The following is a 23227-nucleotide window of genomic DNA, read 5'->3' as shown; positions in this document are numbered from 1 at the left end:
AGATCCGGTGGGGAAAGCAGGCCCCTGCATATGGCTGCAGAGACTGAGCAAAGCACAGCCTCCATATCCATGCATGACGGCCCAAGAGACGGAGACAGACAAAATACCATGTCATATGGTAATAAGCAAGAAAGAAGACAGGAAGTGTGGGGGTGGAGGGAGAGTCAAGGATACTTCATTAAGGTGACAGTTGTGTAAAGACCTAAAAGAGGTAAGGAAGCAACCCTGCAGTTATCTGGGGAGAGGAAAAACAAGGACAGAACTCACACAGGACCCTGCTCAAAGACCAGAAAAGGCCGGTGTGACCAGAACAGAGGAATGAGGGGACAGGTAGTGGGAGGTGAGGGCAAAGAGGTGACTGAGGAGGAGACCGTACATGGCCTTGGCTTTTACCTGGAGTGAGAGGTGAAGCTATTCGTCTGGATGAGGGGTGACGTCATCTAACCTACACATGAGCTCTAGCTGTAGTTTAAGAACAGACTGAAGGGGGAGACCAGTTACGGCACTAAGGCAGGGGAAAGAGGCCAGTGGCTGGGACCTGGGTGGTAGCGGTGGAGGTGGGGATGAGTGGATGTATTTTGAAGGCGAACCCACCACAGGATTGGCTGAGGCACTGGCTGTGGACACGAGAGAGAGGTGTTCGGCGTGAGCAACAGGGCGGCTAGAGGTGCAGGGGCCGGTCAGCTAGACGAGGTGTGTGGCAGGCACGGTTCGCAACAGCAGTGGGCTCAGGAAGATTAGTTCTGCCTTGGGCATATGGAGTTTATGATGCTGGCGAATGGCCAAAGGACATTACAACCTTTGTACTTAGCCTCCCCTCAACTCTCTAGAAAGACAGCTTTCCCCGGGGCTAACAAAGGAAGGAGTGGGAAGAGAATCTTGGTAAATCAGATGACACTGATAAGGACTGGTCGAAGAGCTGAGCAAGCTGCTAAATTTGGCAGTGCCAGTCTGATGGGATACACATCCATACACTCATTTTTTTTTTCCTGGTACTCACCTGGATAAATTAATAAAAATGAGAATCTTGGGCGCCTGGGTGGCTCAGTTGGTTAAGCGACTGCCTTCGGCTCAGGTCATGATCCTGGAGTCCCTGGATCGAGTCCCGCATCGGGCTCCCTGCTCGGCAGGGAGCCTGCTTCTGCCTCTGACCCTCCCCCCTCTCACGTGCTCTCTCTCTCTCATTCTGTCTGTCTCAAATAAATAAATAAAAAAAAATTAAAAAAAAAATGAGAATCTTTATGATAGAAATTTCTCACTATTTGGGAAAGCTGATATTTCAGTAAGAACTAATGCTGAATATAATTATAATTTCGAGAAAAATGTGAGACCAAAGACCAGAAAAGGTGGTTTAAAAGGTAGCAGAATCACGTTTGTTGTTCTCTTGATACTCCCAAGTTGAGCTGTTAAACAAGCAGGACCAAATGTTCCCCAGTGTAATTCTGTCCTAAGCAACTGGGAGAACAGGCATATTATTCCCTATCGGCCCCCAACTAGCGTTGGAGAGAAACTAGTTTTAAATTTATCTCACAGTAGGAACTTTGGATTCACCAGGTACCCAAGTCCCCAAACCACATTAATTTCTAGAATGTCTTTCCCTGGACTAAACGGTGTACTTTAACACTCAGAAGAAAATATAGGACTTAAATTCCTGAAAGCTAGTCCAAATAGCTGGTGTCAGTCTGATGATATTTTCAGCAGTCCAAGGTAAAATGAGGAAAAGATAATAGAATGAATTTTAAAATGTATTTTATTTATTTTTTTAATTTATATTTTTAAAGTTTTTATTTGTCAGGCAGAGAGAGAGTGAGCACAAGCAGAGGGAGTGGCAGGCAGAGGGAGAATTCTGCAGGCTTCCCACTGAGCAAGGAGCCTGATGCAGGACTTGATCCCAGGACTCTGGGATCATGACCTGAGCTGAAGGCAGATGCTTAACCAACTGAGCCACCAGAGCAGAATGAATTTTAACATCTATTTGATTTTAAAAAGCTGTTTGATTTGAGATCATTTGCCTTTTTAAAAAAATTTTACTATGTTCTTTCATGAAATGGTGAGAAATAGGCGGTAATGTTTATTTTGGTAAAAAATATACATATATCTAACAACCCTATAGACGTCTCCATTTTTTTTTTTTTAAGATTTTATTTATTTGAGAGAGAACATGAGTGAGAGAGCAGAAGCAGGGGGAGCAGCAGAGGGAGAGCAAGAAGCAGACTCCCCAACGGGCAGGGAGTCCGATGCGGGGCTCGATCCCAGGACACTGGGGTCATGACCTGAGCCGAAGGTAGATGCTTAACTGACTGAGCCACCCAGGCGCCCCAGATATCTCCATATTCTTGTTTAAATTTACAGGTCTGTGAAAAGGGAAGGTCTGGTAAATGCCGACCTAGAGAAAATGTACTCGTTAACGCTAACCAGTTGTCATGCCTTGCTCTCCTAGGCTGACTGAGCAACTGTAAGCATAGGAGTGCGTGTGTCAGCAAGCCCACCTTCCCCCTCATTGGGACATCACTGTCTGCCACCTCCCTGCTGCCTGCCTTCCCTCTCTTCTACATGACCTCAGTCAAGGCTTTAGGAGAATTAGAAGTGGTTCCTCTTAAGAGTCTAGAGACCTCTGGCCATCACCACCACCAAGAGCAAATGTCCTGGGGAGAGCTACAGTGATCTGGTTCTGAGCGGGGAGGGAGGGACTCTGCTGCTAACCAGCTTTGTCACCTCAGGCAAGTCACGTAGCATCTCAGAGTCACAGCTCTTTCTCTTCTTTCTAAATACCCTCTGTTTCCTGTAAGGAACAAACAATATATTTATGGGAAAGCACTTTTTAATTGATAAAACCTTAATTACCTTACATGGGCCCAGGTACCATCATAAATAAATGAAATGGGCTGGGGAGAAGAAAGCAGGGCCGCAATGTAGTCTCTACTGAATGACCCTGGGTTTGGGGAGAACAGGAGCAGGACAGACTATGCACAGTGGAGCATCCAGGATCTAATGCTGACTGTCCTCAGCGACACCAGGGGGCTTCATTGTGTACACATGAAAACTCCTGGTTAAATGTTAGCAACTAATTCACAACTTTAAAAGCCAGGAGACCATTCCTGAAAGGCCAAACAAAACATGTCTGAGGGCCAAATTTGGCCCTGAGGTGCCTGTTGGTGACATGTGATTTACACACACATCCTACCGTTCCTGTTGTTCAGCGGGATATATAGGGCTGGGACCCCCTACCAGTTCTTCTCAGTGTCCCTCCCAAAGACTTCCTTCCCTAAGGCTGCTGATGTGTGTGCGTGTGTGGTTGTGTCCTCACAGTGCTAAGATTTTCCGGAGAGTTCTTCATGTACCTTCATGTGTGGACACTGTAAATAACTCTTCTCATGAAAAGTTAACTGGGCCTTAAACCAATCCAACAGGGTCACCATCTGGAAGTCCTCAGGAACAGTGGATTGTCAGCACTATAAACATTTTAGACTTCACGGAAGACACTGACTTTTTCTAAACTAATCATCCCTGCCAGTCAAGATTTGCAGTATGGGTTCAAGAACAAGGCATTCATTTAACAACAATAACAGGAATACTGAGGATGAAGAGCGGGCGGTCATCATAATGAAAGGCCTAAAAGCAAACTGTGACTTCCCTAATAAGGCGACAACCAAAGTTAGCTCTCTGGTGGGGGTGCACCAATACGATTAATCAGTCTGTTTTCAGTTTTCTCACGACAGCAATATTAACAGTTTGCTTTATTCTGTTTATATGGTGCTGACAGGTCTTCAGCATGTTGGGCCTCCTTGCTGGAGATTAATGGCTACTCCTATACGGAGGTAAAAACCAGGCAAGGAGAAAACGCCTTTCACAACTAGATGAGATCTGGCTTCTCCTGCTCTCTTTTGTTCCCTGCTGCACATCAAACTCCTCTCTCTTAATTTCTATCAAGGTTACACAAGATTAGTTGTATCTAGGAGCTTCTTCTTATGTTTAAATTCCACTTTAAATGTTGTGTCCCCAAGTGAAACAAAAACAAAGGGAACCTTAAATATTACTTCTGGATAAGTTTATCATCTCTCTTATCAAGGGTGCAGTTGGCTCATTTTGTTTTTAAAACGCCAGACTCCTTATAAAGGTAAAAGATAGGTAAGAGATGGCCTCTGGTGACAGGAATTTCAGCATCTATGGTTATTTAGTGCACACTTTAAGAAGAAGGCAGAAATGATATTAAGTATGGCCCAGCTGCAAGAAGTATGGGCATCCCAGAAAATCTTAGACCTACTGCACTAAATAGTCCTCTATTTCAAAACAAAAAGATTTGAAATAACTCAAGACCAGCCCCCTGTAAGTACTGCTTGTGTACTGGTATCCTTTCCTCTGTGCCAAGGTGGGAAGACATGGTAAGCCCGAACGTTATTTTAACAGCATATAAATATAGAGAAACGAAGATAATTTTTCTTTTTTTTTAAATCAATGTGCCTCCTCTAGGGTTCTGTAGGAATCTCATTCTTTGGTCTTAGGGCACCTCCTGCCCCACCCATTTTTATGCAACAACTGCATGAATAAGTATGCATCAAATACCCATGAACCTCAGATCCTTGGCCAGGGTGAGCTCTCCAATCCACTTCCTCCGGCTCACTCCTCTCCTGACATAGGAACAGGAAAAGGGGACTGATTCCAGTAGACAGGGCATCAGGGGCGGCTTTTAAGTGGAAACTTCTAACAAAGATTTTTAAAGCCAGAGATGAGAACATTCTAGGATAATAAAGCAGTATTAATAATAGTATTTACTGAGTGCTTACTATGTATAAGCACTATTGTACGCACTTTAGTTGTAAAAAAAAAAAAAAAAATTAATTCCCACGACAGAATGCATTAAAGGAAGTTAAACCGTGTTTGAAGTACAAGATATTTGACAGTAGACCAATATACTGGACTAGATTTGCACAGATCTTGAATTCCATACTTAATAATCTGCCTGACATGAAGGCTCAATGGGAGAGGGAAAAAACTGATGTGAGGCTAGTCTGAAGGATACTGCAATAGTCCTGAGACTCCAAGCCAGGGTGGTACATTGAAAGTGAAAAGGAGAAGAAAGATTTGAGACTTATGCCCAAAACACAACCAACTAAACTTTTTTTGACTGCTTTGATTTTTTAGTTCATCTATTCATTCATTCAAGAATTATTTTTGAGGGTTGCAGATAGATGAGTCACTGTGCTAAAGGACATTTAAGGAAGAAATAAAATCCAAAGACTGACTCCCTCCTCAAAATTGGGCTACTAGCCATTATTCAGTGGTCTCAAGTGATACCCCAGCAGACATCTATCTGTCCATCCCTTCCTCCTTCCTTCCATTCAAAACTTACTGAGTTTTGGTCATGAACAAGTGAGGAAAGAAAAAAAGACTGCTGTCTTCATTTTCATAGCCCTAGGAGTATCTTTCTAGAACTTCCATTCCTTTTCTGGTGGTCTGGCCATAAGGTGCAGGACATGGTGGTAAACCACCAGAACAGCATAGGTATTCTTAGTCATCCAAATGAAGAGAGGATCTATTTACTTTCTAAATGTATGCCCTGATGTGGCATATTTATCCAAAGCAAAACATCGTATCAGAAAGGTATCTAGAGGCACGCGTCTGGGTGGCTCAGATGGTTAAGCATCGGCCTTTGGCTCAGGTCACGATATCAGGGTCCTGGGATGGAGACCCCGCATCAGGCTCCCTGCTCAGCGGGGAATCTGCTTCTCCTTCTCCCTCTGCCTCTCTACCCGGCTTATGCTTTCTCTCTCTCGCTCTCTCAAATGAATAAATAAAATCTACACATGGGAATCACGTCAGATACCTTTTTTTTTTTTTTAAAGATTTTAATACTGTCTAGAAGTATAGGCACAAGAAAAACGAACTCTGAGCAAAGCCAAAGGTGTATAGAACAAACTTACTTTGAACATTAAAAATCTTGTATCTAGTTCAGTTGGTAAATTGGAGACCTATAATCCTATCGTCTTTCAGGGAAAGCTCTGATCTGTTAAAATTAAGATTGGCCTAGACTTTATAAGAATAAATCCTGACCGGGCGCCTGGGTGGCTCAGTTGGTTGAGCGACTGCCTTTGGCTCAGGTCATGATCCTGGAGTCCCTGGATCGAGTCCCGCATCGGGCTCCCTGCTCAGCGGGGAGTCTGCTTCTCCCTCTGACCCTCCCCCCTCTCATGTGCTCTCTCTCTCTCAGATAAATAAATAAAATCTTTAAAAAAAAAAGAATAAATCCTGACCATTTTCTAGTGCTTGCTGAAAAACAACGAGGTAATAGAATGACTACCACTGAGAGGTATTCTGCTTTATGGCAGCTGCCTTTTCATTAGTATTTTATGAGAGCGTGTCTAGATATTATGTATTCCTCACTATCTACATTTAATTCTTTTTAAAATGTCTTCTGGGGTTATGTCAGTTTCTTTGGATCTAACCAGATCTCAAATAACAAACTAGAGCACTTTAATATTTTCCAAAGGTTCTTTTGCATGTAGGCTCACCTCCAGAAACCATGACTAAGGTATGCTTTCGGTCATTTCTATTAAAACATTAAAAGGTATTTTTAGGGACCTATGAACACCATCAACAATTATCTCGAGTGTAAGCTAGTTCATATATGCCAAGGGTGAGACTTGAAATGCCAATAAAATCTAACTGTAAAAGAAGGAATTTGATGAGAGCAGGCAAATTTTAACTTCACAGTTTACTTTGAGGATCTGAACCTGGTATGGACTTGTGTGTTCTATGAACTCTGTGATAACTAAGCTATGGAAGAACAGCCTGCATAGACGGGGACATGAAAAGGCAGAATCCTGGGCCTGTGCATCTTAACCCAGCCTCCACGGCCTGCCTCACTTACCACTCCCGTTTCTGTATGGAAAGTAAGATCTGAACAACCACCTACTTATTTCCACTGAAAAATGTCTTTAAGTTATGGAATAGTTCAAACATGCTCATTTTACAAATGGAACTAGGAAAAGTGTGAAACACTCCAGAAGTGATCAGTGAGGACACTCCCATGATTATCAAGTTAACCTAAGGGGAAGAGCAGTCTTCACTGTTGTGGGAAACTAGTTCCCTGGGTGAAAAGCCTTCAGTTGTGCTCAGATACTGCCTTCATTGTTCTGGGCTCAACCGGAGAGGACTTTGGAGGAAAAAAGTCAAAGATGAGCCTAGAGGGAGAGCCACAGAACTCGAGAGGGTGCACACCGCGAAGGCCGGGGAGGCCATCTGACCACCCTCCCCTGGCGGGCGGGAGAGGAAAAGCAAGTGGAGCTGCCTCACCCGTGACCTACCTGCGGCGCAGGTCCTCGGCCACAGCCGCCCGGCAGCTGAACAGGTAGGCGCGCAGAGACTTCAGCCGCTGCCGCAGCCGCACCACGGTGGCCAGGGGCTCGGCGTGGCGGTACAGCATGGGGTTCTCCTGCTGGATGTCGATCAGGGGCTCTTCGTACACGTACTCCAGAAACTCTTTGGCCTGCTTAGATACCTACGAAATAAACTTTCTCGGTCAGCCTGGTGAATCATCCAGCTTGCCACACCTCCTCCAAGTAGGAACCAGAGTTTAAATATCAGAGTCACATTATTTTTTTTTTACTTCTACATTTTTTTTATTATGTTACGTTAATCACCATACGTTACATCGTTAGTTAGTTTTTTTTTTTTTAAGATTTATTTATTTGAGAGAGAGAGACTGAGAGAGAGAGCATGAAAGGGGGGAGTGTCGGAGGGAGAAGCAGACCCCCCGCCGAGCAGGGAGCCCGATGCGGGACTCGATCCCGGGACTCCAGGATCATGACCTGAGCCGAAGGCAGTCGCTTAACCGACTGAGCCACCCAGGCGCCCAACATCATTAGTTTTAGATGTAGTGTTCCATGATTCGTTGTTTGCATATAACACCCAGTGCTCCATGCAGAACGTGCCCTCTTTAATACCCATCACCAGGCTAACCCATCCTCCCACCCAAAGTCACATTATTTTCTGAACAAGCCAAGAGAAATAGCCCATAATTTAACTAAATATAAATTTTGGCTTTTCTTTCTCTCCTCCAGAAACTTGTAAAAGTAATCTTGCATGGAAAGGAATTCATTAATTCTGAATCTTGATTATACGAATCTACACGTGATAAAATGACACAGCACTATACAGACCCAGGATACCCATGTTCACTTCTGGGGTTTTTCTGTTTTTTTGTTTGTTTGGTTTTTTTAATATTGTACGATAGTGATCTAAGATGTAACCAATGGGAGAAACTGGGTGAAAGGTACACAGGACCCCCTTTATCTATGCAACTTCCTGTGAATCTATAATCATTTCAAAACTTAACATTGCTGTTAAGAGTCTTAATTTTTCATTTTTAAAAACTATACATGTATATTCTGTACTACTTTTATAAGTAGCCACTTTTTTTTTTTTTAAGATTTTATTTATTTGACAGAGAGGGACACAGCGAGAGAGAGAACACAAGCAGTGGGAGAGGGAGAAGCAGGCTTCCCGCAGAGCAGGGAGCCCGATGTGGGACTCGATCCCAGGACCCTGGGATCATGACCCGAGCCGAAGGCAGCCGCTTAACGACTGAGCCACCCAGGCGCCCTATAAGTAGCCATTTAAAAAAACAGGTTAATCATGTACATATTACAAAATTCAAAAGGAATAAAAGGATAGCCTAAAACGATAATTTGCATAGAAAACAGGCTCAAAAAACACACTTTAGTGAACAGAAAGGCGCGCTCTTAGAATAACTTTGAGCTTGGGCTGACTGTCTAATCTATCCATCCAATTCTATATCCACTTCTGGTAGTAAACATCAAGCCTATGAAAAGGTGATTTTAAAATGTCATTGTCATTAGAGTAGAAACACAATGCATCCGAGATACAGAGGGAGTAGCTTAAATAATGTGTAACAAGTGGGGAATTTGGGGGAATCGTTACATACCGATTCACCAGATACTGAGATGTGGATTGGCTAATGATATGTAGATTTGGTTTAGTTTCTATTTATGGAAGGTAAAACCTCTCTAAAAAGTTTCCACCAAAACTACTCTAGTACTGGGAGTAATGATAGAATTCAACATTAAAAAAATTCTGCTTATTAAAAAGAAAATTGAAAATCCACTATGCTTTACAGTCCAGCCTAGAAATTTATTAATGAAGATAAATAGGATACAGTCTGTACCCTCAAGGGGCTCACTATTTAGTATCACAGATAAATATTTAAAATACAAACTACATGTAGCACGTAGCCTGTCCTCTAGTACAGAAGAAATACAGATGAGGTCCACTGGGAGCTTAAAGGAAGGAGAAATCAACTGTCCTGGGGGGAAGGGAACCCCTGACAAAGCAGGCCACACTGCCTAAGGTCTAGAAGGATAAACAGAAATTCACTTGGTGGGCAAGGATGGGACAGAGGAGAGTACCACAACTAGATACAACCATGAAATACAACCCCCGCAGTATAAATAGGTGATAACTAAATGTACAGCTATTGTATGTTGATTAAAACACATTTATGTAATTTAATATAAAATAGAACTCATATAAAAGTTTGTCATAGATACAAAAGCATTGATTTTTTTTTTTTTAAATAAAGTCTCATTTTTTTTTCCTTATTAGCAATTTTTGAGGTACCTGTTGTGTGATCCTTTGGGGGTCCTGCAGTTACATAGCTGGTGAAGTTTACAGTCCGTACATCAGCTCACAAAGAGGCATCTGGAATTAGCCAAAACCTTTCACTACTTAACCAGATGGGAAATAACAGTTGGCAAGGATAAATAATGCTTCACTCTGAGGCATTGAGACACAGGTACATGCCAGATAAATACCATAGCAGGCATTAGTGGAGAATAAAGTAGGCAAGGCCCTGTCCTCATGTAGCTCAAGGTTCGGTAAGAAAGACAGAATTGGGTTCAAATATTTTATTTATCATGGTTAAATATTTGCTATATTTAAATATCTTAAATGGGGAAAAAACGGATAGTGTTCTGGGAAATGAAGTACAGTCCACTTGAAACTGTTGCTGAAAAATGATGTATTGTACAATTCAATTAGTCTTTCTGGCTCTATTGAGCAGTGTTTATACTGAGTCAGGGCCCTGCTGAATTAGGTTAACAATACTACCTTTTAGTAGGTGAACAGAAGGACAAAGGGCACTGGCCAGTCTCCCAGGCCTGAAAAGGCTTCTCTCTTCAGGTGGTACTTAAGCCCAAAAGGGGGGGGGGGGGAAAGTCTTTTTCAGAGACAGTGAAAGCAGTGAGACAAATGGGACAGCAGCTGCTGACATCAGTGTTCATAAGCTGAAATTACTAAAAACAAAAACAGAGCTAGTTTCAATAATGTCTAAGGCACTGCTTCATGAAGTTATTACCCAGGGTTAAGAATACAGAGCATACTGTGACTGCGGCTGCCCGAGTAGGTGAATGAACCCTGCAACACTGAGCCATGTTTTTGGCAGCATGGCTGAGCACACGCTCACTTTTGAGAATCCACCACTTGTAACTATGTAAGGGAATTTTTGAAAGAACTAAGAATTTGGCATAAAATGCTACTTTTGCAAAAGAGAGTGCTGTATCCCCACTGATTTCCTAAGTTCTAAATAAGCCTGCACACTGGTATAAGGATTCCACTTTCAAACTCACTGTAATTAGAAAGCTTTTTTAAAAAGATAATGTTAAATATATAGTTACTTAGGGAAGGAAGCCAGTGATACTCTTTTAAGTGAGAAAGTTTCTTTCCTGTTAACAGAAATATTACATAAATTATATGTGAACACCAATTATATTCCACCTAAGAGCTAAGAGCTACTGTCCTATTTCTTGCCAAATTATGAAAACCATGAAAAGCCTGAGTGCTTTTCTGATGTATGTAAAAATTCAGCTCATAGGTGCAGATGGATGGGCCCAATACATTTTCTAAAAATGGTTTTGGTTGGCATTCTTTTCCATGATCCCATTCCATTCACATTAGAAACAACTTTTATAGGGCCAATAGTTCATTTTTCAAACCTACTGACCTTTGGTATTTTAGTAAATAATATTTCATGTTTAATATAATTTCTTTCCACGGCTTTTTAAGCTTAAAACCAGACTAATTTAAGCTATAAGAACTCAAGTCTGTGACTTGATTTTGTTGCAGTTTGTGAACTGATGCTCCCTTGACAGTGCTGCAGTCTGCGTGATCCAAGAGCTGAGGAGGAAGTCGAGGCCGACTGCTTCTCCACACCTCACACACAGGAGTTGGAGCAAACAGCAAGTGGGTTATAATCAGCTACAAATTATAAGGACCCAATCTGCTCTATAAACATACGTATTTACAAATAAACATTATTTGAGAAGTAACCATCATTGGTATAGATTTAAACATAATACTCCTTTTGTTAAGCTGGTGACTGCTACCTCTTAAAAACCGAATTCTCAGATGTTCAGGTTTACGTAATTCTGAGAAAGAGGTTCTGGAATGGTGTCCTGGTATGTTCCCCCACAAAAACAGCCCCGGGTAAGAAAACAATGGAGCAGAGGGAATGTTTACCCAGAGACAGCAGTTTGCAGATGATGTGGTGGGGGTGGGAGTAGGGAGGAGTTCAGTTTTTGTTAAGGGAGGAGAATGCATTAGAATAAAACAGATGAGAACATAATTTTAGAATAACAACTGGGACAAACAGTCTGGTTCCATTTTTCTCAGCAGGTGTTCCAAGGAACACCGGTCCCACAAAAATGGTGCTCTGAGGTCCAACAAGAAAAATGCCACATGCCACATTCCTCTCTTAGTGATTCAGTGTAGCATGTTAGCCTATGAAAGCCTGCGGACATCGTGTCTGCATCACGTGCTTAGCCCAGCAATTTCCCAAACCTATCTGCAGACAAGGCAGCTATTTAGTGTTGTGCTGGCCTTGTACAGGGGGCGGTAGGGGATGAAACTCAGTCTGGGCCCTGCTTACCAACTGGAGGAAGGGGCCTCTATCTCTAACTCCTTCCAATCTCTTGCCATCCTGTGAGCTCCCAGGGCTGCATTCTCTTGAGGCGCCCTGTTCCAATTACAAAGCTGGCCTGGCTGAGACCCTCCTATAGAACCCTCTTTTTGCAGAACACCTATTAACAAGCACAGAACTTGTTAATGCTCCATGGAACATATTTTGAGAAATGCTGAATTAATATACTTAATAGAAAAAAAATACTGAATCCAGAAAGCTTAAGTGACTTATCTGTTCAGATCTCTGGATACCCTGTTCTGTGCTTTTTAGCATTATTTATATTCACAGTTCTTTTTATTCTTTAATAACTCTACCATAAACTATCTATTCGTCACTCCTCAAAGGAGGGGATCCCTGTCCAGGTTCTGTCCTTCCCTTTTCCTAAATACAAAGTCAAGGGGCTACAAAGGGAGACTAACCAATGATGTAATTTGGCAGTATGCTGACCATTTAATTTTAGCTATGAAACAAAAATTAAGTCCAGTAACCCGTCATTTATCTAGAAGTCACTTATTTGTGTATTTGTTTACTAGTCTTTCTCCCTCCTTTGGAATACGAGCATTCACAAGGCAGAGACTGTCCCCACTGCCTCCAACAGTGAGTGTGGTGGGTGTTCGACAAATACTTGCTGAAGAAATGGATGAGTGCTTTACGATGCTCTGGCTGGGACCCTGAACCACACACTCCTAACAGCTCGGCTAGTTGTTTCTAAGCTCACCACAGCTTTAGAGTTAAGAAAGTAGAAAAGGGGAAGGACAGCCCGAGGCAGCACAGTCACACCAGAAGTGAGAGCGGAAATCTTGGTACTAAGGAAGAAAGGTGCCTGCAAGGAGATATGGTGAAAGTGCAGCACACAGTCCTGGCTGAGGACAATCTGGAACATGCGGCAAGCTAAAAAATGTACAAACCTACATCTAGGAAGGTGTCCTCAGTCTCACTTGTGAATGAAAGTACTTACAGTCAAAATGATGTATCAAGTTATTCATTGAATCATTATCTGTAATACCAAAAGACTGAAAAAACAAAATCATCCAAGAAAGGCCTGGTTAGATTGTCGTGTGTGTATAAAAATGTGTAAAATTCATGACTGAATATGGAGTGGCTATACAAAAAAAGAAAACAGGAAAAGAAAGCAGGCAAGCCCCAGATGAGGGATATGATCTAAGTGGAAGGGAGGGCTCTCCAAGAGCTGCATGTAGATCATCTATTGCCACTGTTGTGTGAATAAGCACATGTACATAAAATACCTGTGGAAAGAGGGCGCCTGGGTGGCTCAGTTGGTTAAGCGACTGCCTTCGCCTCAGGTCATGATCCCGGAGTCCTGGGATCGAGTCCCACATCGGGCTCCCAGCTCGGCGGGGAGCCTGCTTCTCCCTCTGACCCTATCCCCTCTCATGCTGTTTCTCTCTCTCTCTCAAATAAATAAATAAAATCTTAAAAAAAAAAAAAAAAACCTGTGGAAAGATACACAAGAAGAGAGTAACTGGTTGCCTGTGGGAAGAAGAACATGATAGGTGGGATGGAGATTATCTATGTATACATGCCCTTTGTACTTTTTGAATCTTGAAGTTTGTGGAAGTATATTTGAAAGAAGAAGAAATAAAAATATAGCAGTGCAAGGCAGTTTCCTCACGGAAGGAAGTTTCCTTATGGTAGCCTTCTATACCACATTAAACCACAATGAAGTAATCACAGGACAGAACAATCATAATTCTGAGGCATTAAAAAAGGCAAGTTTCTAATATGTATTTTCTGAAATAGAATATATGGAGCTAAGTGACAGTTAATCATTTTAAAAATACTAAAAGTAACAATCACATTACTGAAAATTTGGAGAATAAAGATCAGGAAAGGAAAAAAAAATCACAATCTTATCACAGTAAAATAACCACTTATTGCTTTGGTATAATGTATTCTTCCCTGTATTTTCGCCTGTGTTCATTGTGAAAATTCATGGTGAAAGTCTTACTAAAATCAATCCCAACCATAATGCTTCTTGGTCCTCTTAAAACAGGCACTGGGGGCTAATGGAGAAGGAATCAGGAGATCTTAAGGTTAATTGCAATTTGTTCACAAAATCTCCGAATGACCCTGAACAAGTGGTTTTTCCCATCAGCGAGCTGCTCTCCAGCTCTGTGAGAACAGTACAGCTTGCCTTGAATGCCTCTCAAGATGTAGAGATAGGAAATAGTTTATGTAACATGGAAAACCCCTAGCTAAATGGAATGTGAATATTCAGGCTAGGACACAAAAATATTTTTTAAAAGTACAATAGTAGGGAACTATTTAGGAAGAGCTGAGGCCAAGTTTGAGGTCCTCACCACCTCTGTGTCATGCTTGATATTTTTGAATGGGAGGGTGGACAGTAGGGGGAAGGTTGTCTTCAAAGAGAATTTCATTAGAAAATGGCTACAGAACTTGAGGATAAGGTTTAGCTGCTGGGTAATCCTGGAGCTCAATTCAATTTGCAGGATGTATACCAGAAAATAGATGAAATCCTGCTTTAAAAATAATTAGGAGTATTATTACTCCAGAGGGTAGACAAGGAAACGCTTCAGATGACAGATTTCAATCAGCTCTGCAAAACCATTTTTTCACTCTCTTAAATGGATATTCAAGCCAGTCACGTACTTCTTATTAAGGATAGGAGGCAGATCTAGCAGAATGATGTCTGGTCTTGGAAACTGATAGGTCTGAATTGATCCTCACAATTAGAAACATTAAGTTAAATCCTGGTGTCTGAGCAAAGACAGACAGATCCTGGACTAAATGGAAAATAGTTACTTAATGCCAGTGAGAGATGATCCTGATAAAATTGACCAGCTCTGTTCTTGCTTTAAAATCTTCCCTGGTCCACTGAGAATCTGGGAGGGAAGGTCCGACAAAGGAGATATTCCTCATGTACAAGGGGGATAAAGCGAGGGTACCTAACACCTTTAATTAGTTACTTATCCTCTCCACATCAAACCTTGTCATCTGAATGACCAGCATGGCAAAATGTCTGCTCTAGAGAAAAAGACTGCAAGCGTCCGTGATGGCTAAATTGATGGTTTCAATGGCTCACTGCACACAGATCTGGATCTCCTCCACCAATTCACATCTTTGTAAGCCATGCCTGATTTTCAGACTTTCCTCATTTAGCACCACCTCTTCTGTTTTAACTCCCTGGAGTGGTGCATATTCTGTTGGCAAGTGCCACTAGCCTAAGCCCCGGGTGAGCGCGGGGCTGGGATTGCCTCCCTCACTTGCACTCTATACACCTCTCTTAGCTGTCAAAGCTCTGCTCTAAGCAGATTAATCTAAATAATGTAAATCAAACTCAACTCTAAATACGCTTTTATCTAATACACACATGGCAAATATATTTATAGCCTCTATTCAGAGTGTCAAGTACAAGATGCAGAGGAGAGAATGATAACTCCGTCTGGGAGAGGGGAAGGAAAGAACCGGGAGAGGAAGGGAGGTTTAAGACAGGCTCGGTTAGGGTCTGCCATGCTGAAATGAGGGCAAGAGGAAGACGAGAGGTGTGAAACAGCACGGCAGGACTGAGGAACAGGAGGGAGTGTGACCTTCCGAGGACGCTCATGGGGGCAGGGAGGTAGTGCATGAAGGGGCCAGAAGAGCAGGGACTGGAGATCACAAAAGGTCTTGGGGTCAGGTTAAGAGATTTGTGTTTCACTTCTACACAATCATAGTAAAAGCTGGCGTTAACCGAGCACCTGTGTGCCAGTCACGGTGCTCGGGGCTTTCTGTGAATCATTCTTTTAAGCCAACAGCAATCTTATGAAGCAGTTCCCATTACTATCATCACTACCTCCATTCTAAAGGTGAAGAAACTGAGACTGAGAGAGGGTACAGAATTTACCCACGTGAGATCAGGGTTTTCTGAACAATTGCTGGGGCAAGACTTGCAGGCAGGAAGCACAGTTAGGAGGCTACCAAACTCCTTCGTGGGAGTGATGCCCAAGGTTTGAGTCTGTGAGGTGGGATGGTGGGTGCAGCAGAATGCAAATCCAGCGGTTGAGTTTTGCTCACTGATTAGACCGGGGAGGAGGGTGGTGGCAGAGAGAAGAGTCCAGGCTGTCTCCCGGCACGGGCAGTGCGGACTGATGGGGCCACGGACATTCCGGAGGTACATGTGATGAGGGTGATGAAGCCGATTTGGGGTACCGAGTTGGAGGGGCCCATAAGATAGGCCTCATTCCTTCACTGATTCAGTATACATTCTTGCTTACCTACTACGTGCCAGAAATTGTGCTAAGACAGGTTCCCTGTGCCCAGGGAGCTCACAGAGAGGAGCAGCATCACTATGTCCTAGGCACTATTCTTGAACATTTCACATGCATGAACTCAGGTAACCGGCAGTGGGCCTGTGAAGTGTCAGTGTCCTCATTTTACAGATGAGGACACTCAAACACAGAGAGACTACATAACTTGCCCAGGTTAGACACCTAATAAATGACCAAGACAAGACCTGAACTCAGGCAGTCTGGGTTCATTTTATAAATTGGAAACTGAGGCTCAGGAAAGTTCAAGTACTTTGCCCCAGCAAATTAAGCCCCAAATAAGAGGTGGAGGTAGGACTTGGACAAATGCCTGTTTAACTCCAAGCTCCTGCTACTAACCCCCTAAGTAAGTCTAATTATAGACACACACACACACACACACACACACACACGACATGGTGGTGGCCCAAGGGAGAGAGCCAGCAATGCAGCAAATAGGGTAGGGTGGGGAATACCAGAAAATATGTTGCCAAAGAGGACATGCTTTTATCAGCTCTGGAAGAATGAAGAGCGGTTCCCCTGATGGAGAAAAGTATCTATAGTACATGTGGAAGGATGATCTCTAAACAAGAGAAAGGGCTCTTCTTCTTCCTATGATAGGAGGGGAAGCAGTAAGGCCAGGTACAAATATAGAAACATTTGTAGGAATTCATATCCATATCTTGTAGTTTCAATGTTGTCCTTGAAGTGGAGGCAAAGTCATATGCTGAGAAGGATGGGGATGAGGCATCCTAAGGACAGTGAAGATGTGGATGGTTATTGGATTGACCAGGAGACTGAGCTGCCCAGGGATACAGAAAGGGTATCTGCCAAATGGCCCCTCACAACTTTCATGTTTGTTTTAGATTTCAAATATTACAGGTGACAGGGGCGCCTGGGTGGCTCAGTCGGTTAAGCGGCTGCCTTCAGCTCAGGTCGTGATCCCAGGGTCCTGGGATCGAGCTCTGCATCCAGCTCCCTGCTCAGCAGGAACACTGCTTCTCCCTCTCCCACTCCCCCTGTTTGTGTTCCCTCTCTCACTCTGTCTCTCTCTGTCAAATAAAATCTTTAAAAAAAAAAAATATTACAGGTGACAGCTATGGGTCCCTTCCCCACCCACCTTGCTCCCAGGTGATACAGTTACACTGACAGCAAGTCTCAGACATCTATTAGCAAGGAGATATAAAAGCAGTCATACAGACTATGGTTGGGACAAAGCACTTTGCGTGGAAGGTTCATTCAAGGAAGAGGTGACAGCATTCTGGCAGAAGGATCAGAAAAGCTTCTAGTCAGTCAGATACCAGAATTCTCAGTTCTGGCAGAATACAGGAACATAAAAGAATCCTATGCCTATAGTAGTACTTCAGTGGATTTGATTCCCCAACTTGCCAACTTCTACTGCCTTGTTTCTGCATGGGCAGAACTGCGGTACAATGCTGCTAACAAGTGCAGTACAATCCACATATCTTGAAGACTACTAGGTTGAAAGCTAGAGCTAAGATGTCATTTGGCAATTAAATCCACAGATCTCCCTTGCAGTAGCAAAAATAGAGCTGGAGATAAGGGTGGGAATCATCAGGGAGTTGAAACTATGGAAGAGAAAGAGAGAATACAATAGAGTATAAAGTGGGAACAGAAAACAAAAAAATGAAGCTAAGGAACTGCAACATTAAAGGTGTAGGCAGAGGACAAAGAATCAGAGAAGGTGACAGAGGAAAAAGAGTTGGAAGTAGGAGGAGTCAAGGCAGACTCCAAGTCAAGGCAGAAGAATTCCTGGTCCAATACTATATCCCAGAGAAGTCTAGTAGAACAAGAAACTGACAAGGGTCAATCAGATTTGGCAAAACTGATGGAGGAGCTAAGATCATGAGCAGAGGCAGAAGGAATAAACCTTCCATAAAAGGAGTGATGTTTCTTCTGTGGTTGGAAGGAGGACAAGGAGGACGGGTGTAGATGTAGACAAGTTTATAAAAGGGTTGGCAGAATTATTGCCTAATCACTCCTGAAACTATATGAAATAGAAGGTAAAGGCTTTTCCCAGAGTGACTGGGGCTGGGTCTTTAATCTCTTTAGACTCACACGTCCTGAAATAAATCAATATGATGACAGCTACTGATGTAAATGGGAGGGGCCTTCCCTAACCTACCCACTGGCACCTACATCCAGACTCTGCCTTTTCTCTTACTTCCTGCTCCAAGCAAAGGCCAACCCTCCTACTGTCTACAAAATTCTTTCTCACTCAACCACATGATTCTAGCAATTCTCTCTCTCCTAGGTAGTTCACATTAGCATAGAACACATGCTGTTATTTCTTCTGTTAAAACAAAAATCAAACCCAATTTGATCCTACTTCCCCTCTAGTTACTCATCTCTCTCCATCCCCTTATAGCAAAACTTCTCAAGAGTTGTCTGTTCTTGTCTCATTTTTCTCCTGTTCCATATCAAACTCACTCCAATCAGACCTTCACTCCCACTGCTCCATTCAAACTGCTCTCATTAAGGTCACTCATTACCTCCCCATTCCTATATCCCATGGTCAATTCTCAGTGCTCATCTTATCCGACCTATGTATCAGCCTCTATCACAACTGATCTGAAGACACGTTCTTTGTGTGGCTTGTTGGGCACAGTAGGGTCCTTCTCCCTCACTATGCACTCCTCCTTGGTCTCCTTTGCTGGTTGCTCCTCTCCTCTCTACCCTCTTAAGGTGAGTGTCCCGGTACTCAGACTTCCTCTCCTCCTCTGTTGACTTGAATTTTTATAGCTACCAAGTCTGCTATTTGTACTTCTGGGATACCCTGCTAGGCTGTTAGCAGTTACTTTGCAAAGCGTGCTTCTCACTTCCTCCCTTTTTACAAAAATAAACAACAGTCCAGGTGAAGGTCTAAGGGTGGCTCAGTGCACTGTTCTTTGGTGTGGGCCCCCACCCAGAAATCCTCATAGCTTCTCTCCCGCTTCTAGTTCCAGGGGAGATGGACCCGCAGGAAGACTGACCTTCACATGAGTAGGAGTGCTACTGCTACTCAAGATAAGAAATATCTTGATTATATAAGGCCTCTCCTTCAAAAGTCACTAGGATGCCCAGGCATGCATTATTTTCCTATTTTTATCCTCTGAGAGTATTATGATTTTGGAAATAAGATCTAATAAAAAAATAATGAGGCCTCTTTCTCTATCAGAATTCTTTTTTAGCACCCACAGTTAATTATCAAGGCCCAGAAGTAAAAACTGCTATATTATCTTTCTAAGTGAGGAAATTAATAAAAAGTCATAGTTAAGACGCCTTTAAATGGGAGCTGTTTAAGAAGCATTAGATAAGATCTCGTAGCTTTTATGAGACTATCTAGTCAAGTGTGCTTCAAATTCTTTTATCATTATTTCTTAATCCACACAACAGCTGAACACCCACATTGCTATTATGAAGTACACTCAGATTCTGTACTTACCTTGTATTTCGAAGTATCCCAGTTGTGGACTATGCGTGCGGGGATGAGGAAACTGTCGTCTACATGGCAGCTGCTGCAGTAATACCACCCACTGTAATTGCACACCTTGGCTTTCCCACTGGAAAGGCCTATGGATCGCTGGCATCCTGTCCAAGGCAAAAGGACGAGTCTATGATTAGCGTTGTACTTTTAACACCACAGAACAAGGTTACACAACCCTCAAACAAAAGTCCGCAACAAGAAAAAAAAAACCTTCAGAAAACACATGCATGGATGTGTCCTTCTCTTCCTAGCCCGATAGCCTCCACCCCCTCACCTCCTCAGGGGCTGCCATAACCAGCACCTAACTGGTCCTGTCTCTGGTCTCTTCTGTGTCTTCTGCATACAGCTGGCAGAGATCAGCCTCTCCACAACCCCACCACTGGCACTTCACTTCTTCCTCATAAACCCTTATTCCCACCACCAGACATTCTGCTGGGGACTTCTCATAAAGGAGCTTATTTAACATGTACAACATCTCCGTGAGATGGTTTTAGCCAAGTTAAGAATTTTGTCTGAAGTCACTGCGCCAGGAAGAGGTGGAGTTTGGATTTGGCTCTAAGCCCGTCTGAGTTTAAAATGATTCTAAAAACTGATATGTGGCCTTCCTTTACTTACATAGTCAATGAAAGAAATCTGTCCCCCGATTGGCCCCATATCACCTTTCCAACTACCTACTCCTACTACTCTCCAATGGGAATATAACCTCTTTATTGCAATCAGAGAACTCTCCTCACTATTCCCCAAATAAACAGTGTGCTCACTCCATCCTCCACACATTGGCACATTATTACTTCTCCGTACACAACACCCTCTTCTGATTTCCACGTTGCCAAATCCTGCCCATTACTCGAGACCAGTGGCTGCCTGCAAGTCATTGCTAAGGCCCTTTTCATGTCCGAGGAAATCCATGATTCTGTGAGCACTGTTTTGGGACTCTCAGCGGAACTGGTAATAATCTCCGCCCTGTCACAAAGAAGCCATGCCTTTTCTTTAGGTAGGAGGAACTACCTTCTCTTGGTGAGTACAGAAATTCTATCGCAACCCAAAGGACAAAATCCCGGCAGCCCAGAACAGGTAATCATGATTATACAAACAGCAACATTATCCTGGCATTTCTAATCTACTGCTTTCATTTCAGAAATCCATTTCTGGATTCATGGCTGGATCAAGAACCGCACTGGTCAAAGAAATCTCACAGTAAGCCTATTTCATGATAAGGGCATAAAATGAATTAATCATCACTATCATCATCAGCCTCATCACCACTAATATCACTGTTGCACCTCCTTGCCATTAAAGGAGCTCCAAACAGTTTATTAAACAAACTGCTAACCCAAGAAAAAACTGATTCACATGAACTCCATGAACGAAAATATCACAAAACTCAAAAGACTTTCGTTTTCATCACAAATAAAATGGTATCAGTAATGGAGCCGTTTCACAGTGCATTCTCCAGGAAGAGAATTAGATCCTATTGCTTTCAAGACAAGAGGTACTAAAAGACAGTAAGTGTGTGCATCAGTATCATGCTTCAAAAGCTGCATACCGTTCCTTCCTGGAATGGTTATTTCTTTACTACTGAGTAGCAGCAAACTCAGAACAAGCTCCTGTTCTTCAGATGCGCTGAGCAAGGAGATGTGTGCGACAGATACAGACGAAGTGAACACACAAGCGGCCGCGGCTGCAGAGAGGAGGTGCCGTTGCAATGCCTGGGCTCTGGGCACTGGAATGCTCTTTGCTGCACTCACTGACCGCACTACTGCTCATCTGGCATTTAGCACATGCTTCCTGAAACTACTGTGCCTCTTTATGTGCTTGTCCAGCAAGAACCACACTATAAACTCCTCAGAGCAGTTTCTTATCCTCAGTACTTAACACAGAGCTTTACATGCAGCAGACCTTCAATAACTGTTTATGCAGAAAGGATGATAAACTGAATATTACCCGACACACATACACCTGCATTTAAAGAGATTTTAATTTCTCGTAGCTCTTTTAGAACTGATCCCCCTAACCTGGGCACCTGCCTCTTAAAACAGCATTCTTTTGTTAATAACCCCGTGAAAAATATGTTGCCCATTCTAAGAATTATACATCGCTCATGTGTTCATACATGGACTGTGGAGCAGAATTCAGTGGAACTTGACACATCCTAGACACTGGGATATTGCTGTTTCCAAAAACTCGCTGATGGTCAAATTGACTTAACACTGAAATGACAATGAATAAAACTCAATCTTTCCTAATGATTTAGAAAGTGATCATGGTCCTGCAGAAATTCCAGGTCATCACTATAGTTTAAACTCTCATCACAGAACACAGCAAAAATAAATTTGGGTCACTTTAGCTTTTTGTTTTTTTGAATTTTAGACGCAACTAACATTAGTAAGCATTTGCTGGGTATTTATATATGCTTTAGTGGGTACTACTGGGTTTATCAGTCTATACTTTTTAATGACTTTATTATAATTTTTTAGATGCAACGTACATAAGCAATATTAAAATACACAAATATGCATTTTAAGAAAGTACATGGTCTAAAAATGTGTACATCAACACGGGTCCAAAGCCTAACATGCTGGGGCTTCAACTACATGAGCTAACTAAATGAGCTAAGCATTCTCACCACTGCGCACTAGTCTCGAGGCTCATCAAAGACAGAAGGGCTGAGAGAGAGTGGCTAGGTTTTAGGTTAGACAGAAGCAACAGCACATAAACCCCTAGTTCCTGGGTGTCTTTACCTTCATACCTTATTTAGAACTATGCTCTCCTACTTTCTGTGCTGAAATCACCCCTAATGACCCAGAAGTAGGTCTGAACCTATCTGCGTGCTTAGGACTGTTTGGGATACATGGTGTACGGACAAGCACAGGTCCAGACTTAGAAAGCCAATTTTTGCCTAGGACAGACCGTGAACTTGACCCATCAAACTCTTTAGGCCTGCTTTCTTCACTACAAATAAAGGGGTCAGCCTAAATCAGCGGTTTGCCAAATTCAGTGAGTGTCAGAATTTGACATGTTTGTCGCTCTTTGAGATATTTATGAAAAATGTAGACCCCGTCCCCACCCCAACTCCCACCCATAAGACTTTGAGTCTGTAGATCTGGATTAGGGCCCAGGAACCTCTATTTCTCCCCAACCAGCCAACTACCACCAGAGACCCTGGTGGGGAAAAGGTGAGGATGGCTCCCTGGTTTCTAGGTGGCTGCAAAGGTCCCTCCAAGCTTTAAAATTCCAATTCTATTCAAGTGCAGCGGGTGTGTAGCCCCTCAAATGAAAAGCTTGTAATTCGTCACATTGTATACTCTCTAGGCTTCCAAAATCATCATTTCAGGTTCTTAGTCAATTTCTACAAATCCGCTACGTAGAAACAACCTGAGTTCATTTTACCAGTATTTTCCCACAGCATTCACTCTCTCCACTGAGAAGCATTTTACTTGGTTTAGAAGTAAAATTTTTTTTTTTTAAAGATTTTATTTATTTATTTGACAGAGAAAGACA

General features: G+C 42.7%; 1 protein-coding gene across 4 annotated transcripts in view; it reads right to left on the bottom strand.

Annotated features, from left to right (window-relative positions):
- The window catches only part of PLEKHM3 (pleckstrin homology domain containing M3), a 181195-nt gene that overhangs the window by 94232 nt on the left and 63736 nt on the right, over nt 1-23227 (bottom strand). For all 4 annotated transcript variants that reach the window (XR_014143407.1, XM_081813761.1, XM_081813763.1 and 1 more), the window contains exons 4-5: nt 19685-19830; nt 7305-7498 (exon numbers count right to left, since the gene is read on the bottom strand). Coding sequence is in view for 3 of the 4 variants with exons in the window: in XM_081813761.1 (XP_081669887.1) it covers nt 7305-7498; nt 19685-19830 (340 nt within the window). In the remaining variant the exon portion in view is untranslated. The remainder of the gene's footprint in view (nt 1-7304; nt 7499-19684; nt 19831-23227) is intronic.

Source organism: Leptonychotes weddellii, chromosome 3 (genome assembly GCF_054177405.1).
Source record: "Leptonychotes weddellii isolate Sample4059 chromosome 3, ASM5417740v2, whole genome shotgun sequence".
NCBI lineage: Eukaryota > Metazoa > Chordata > Mammalia > Carnivora > Phocidae > Leptonychotes > Leptonychotes weddellii.
This window is presented reverse-complemented; position numbering and strand designations above follow the sequence as displayed.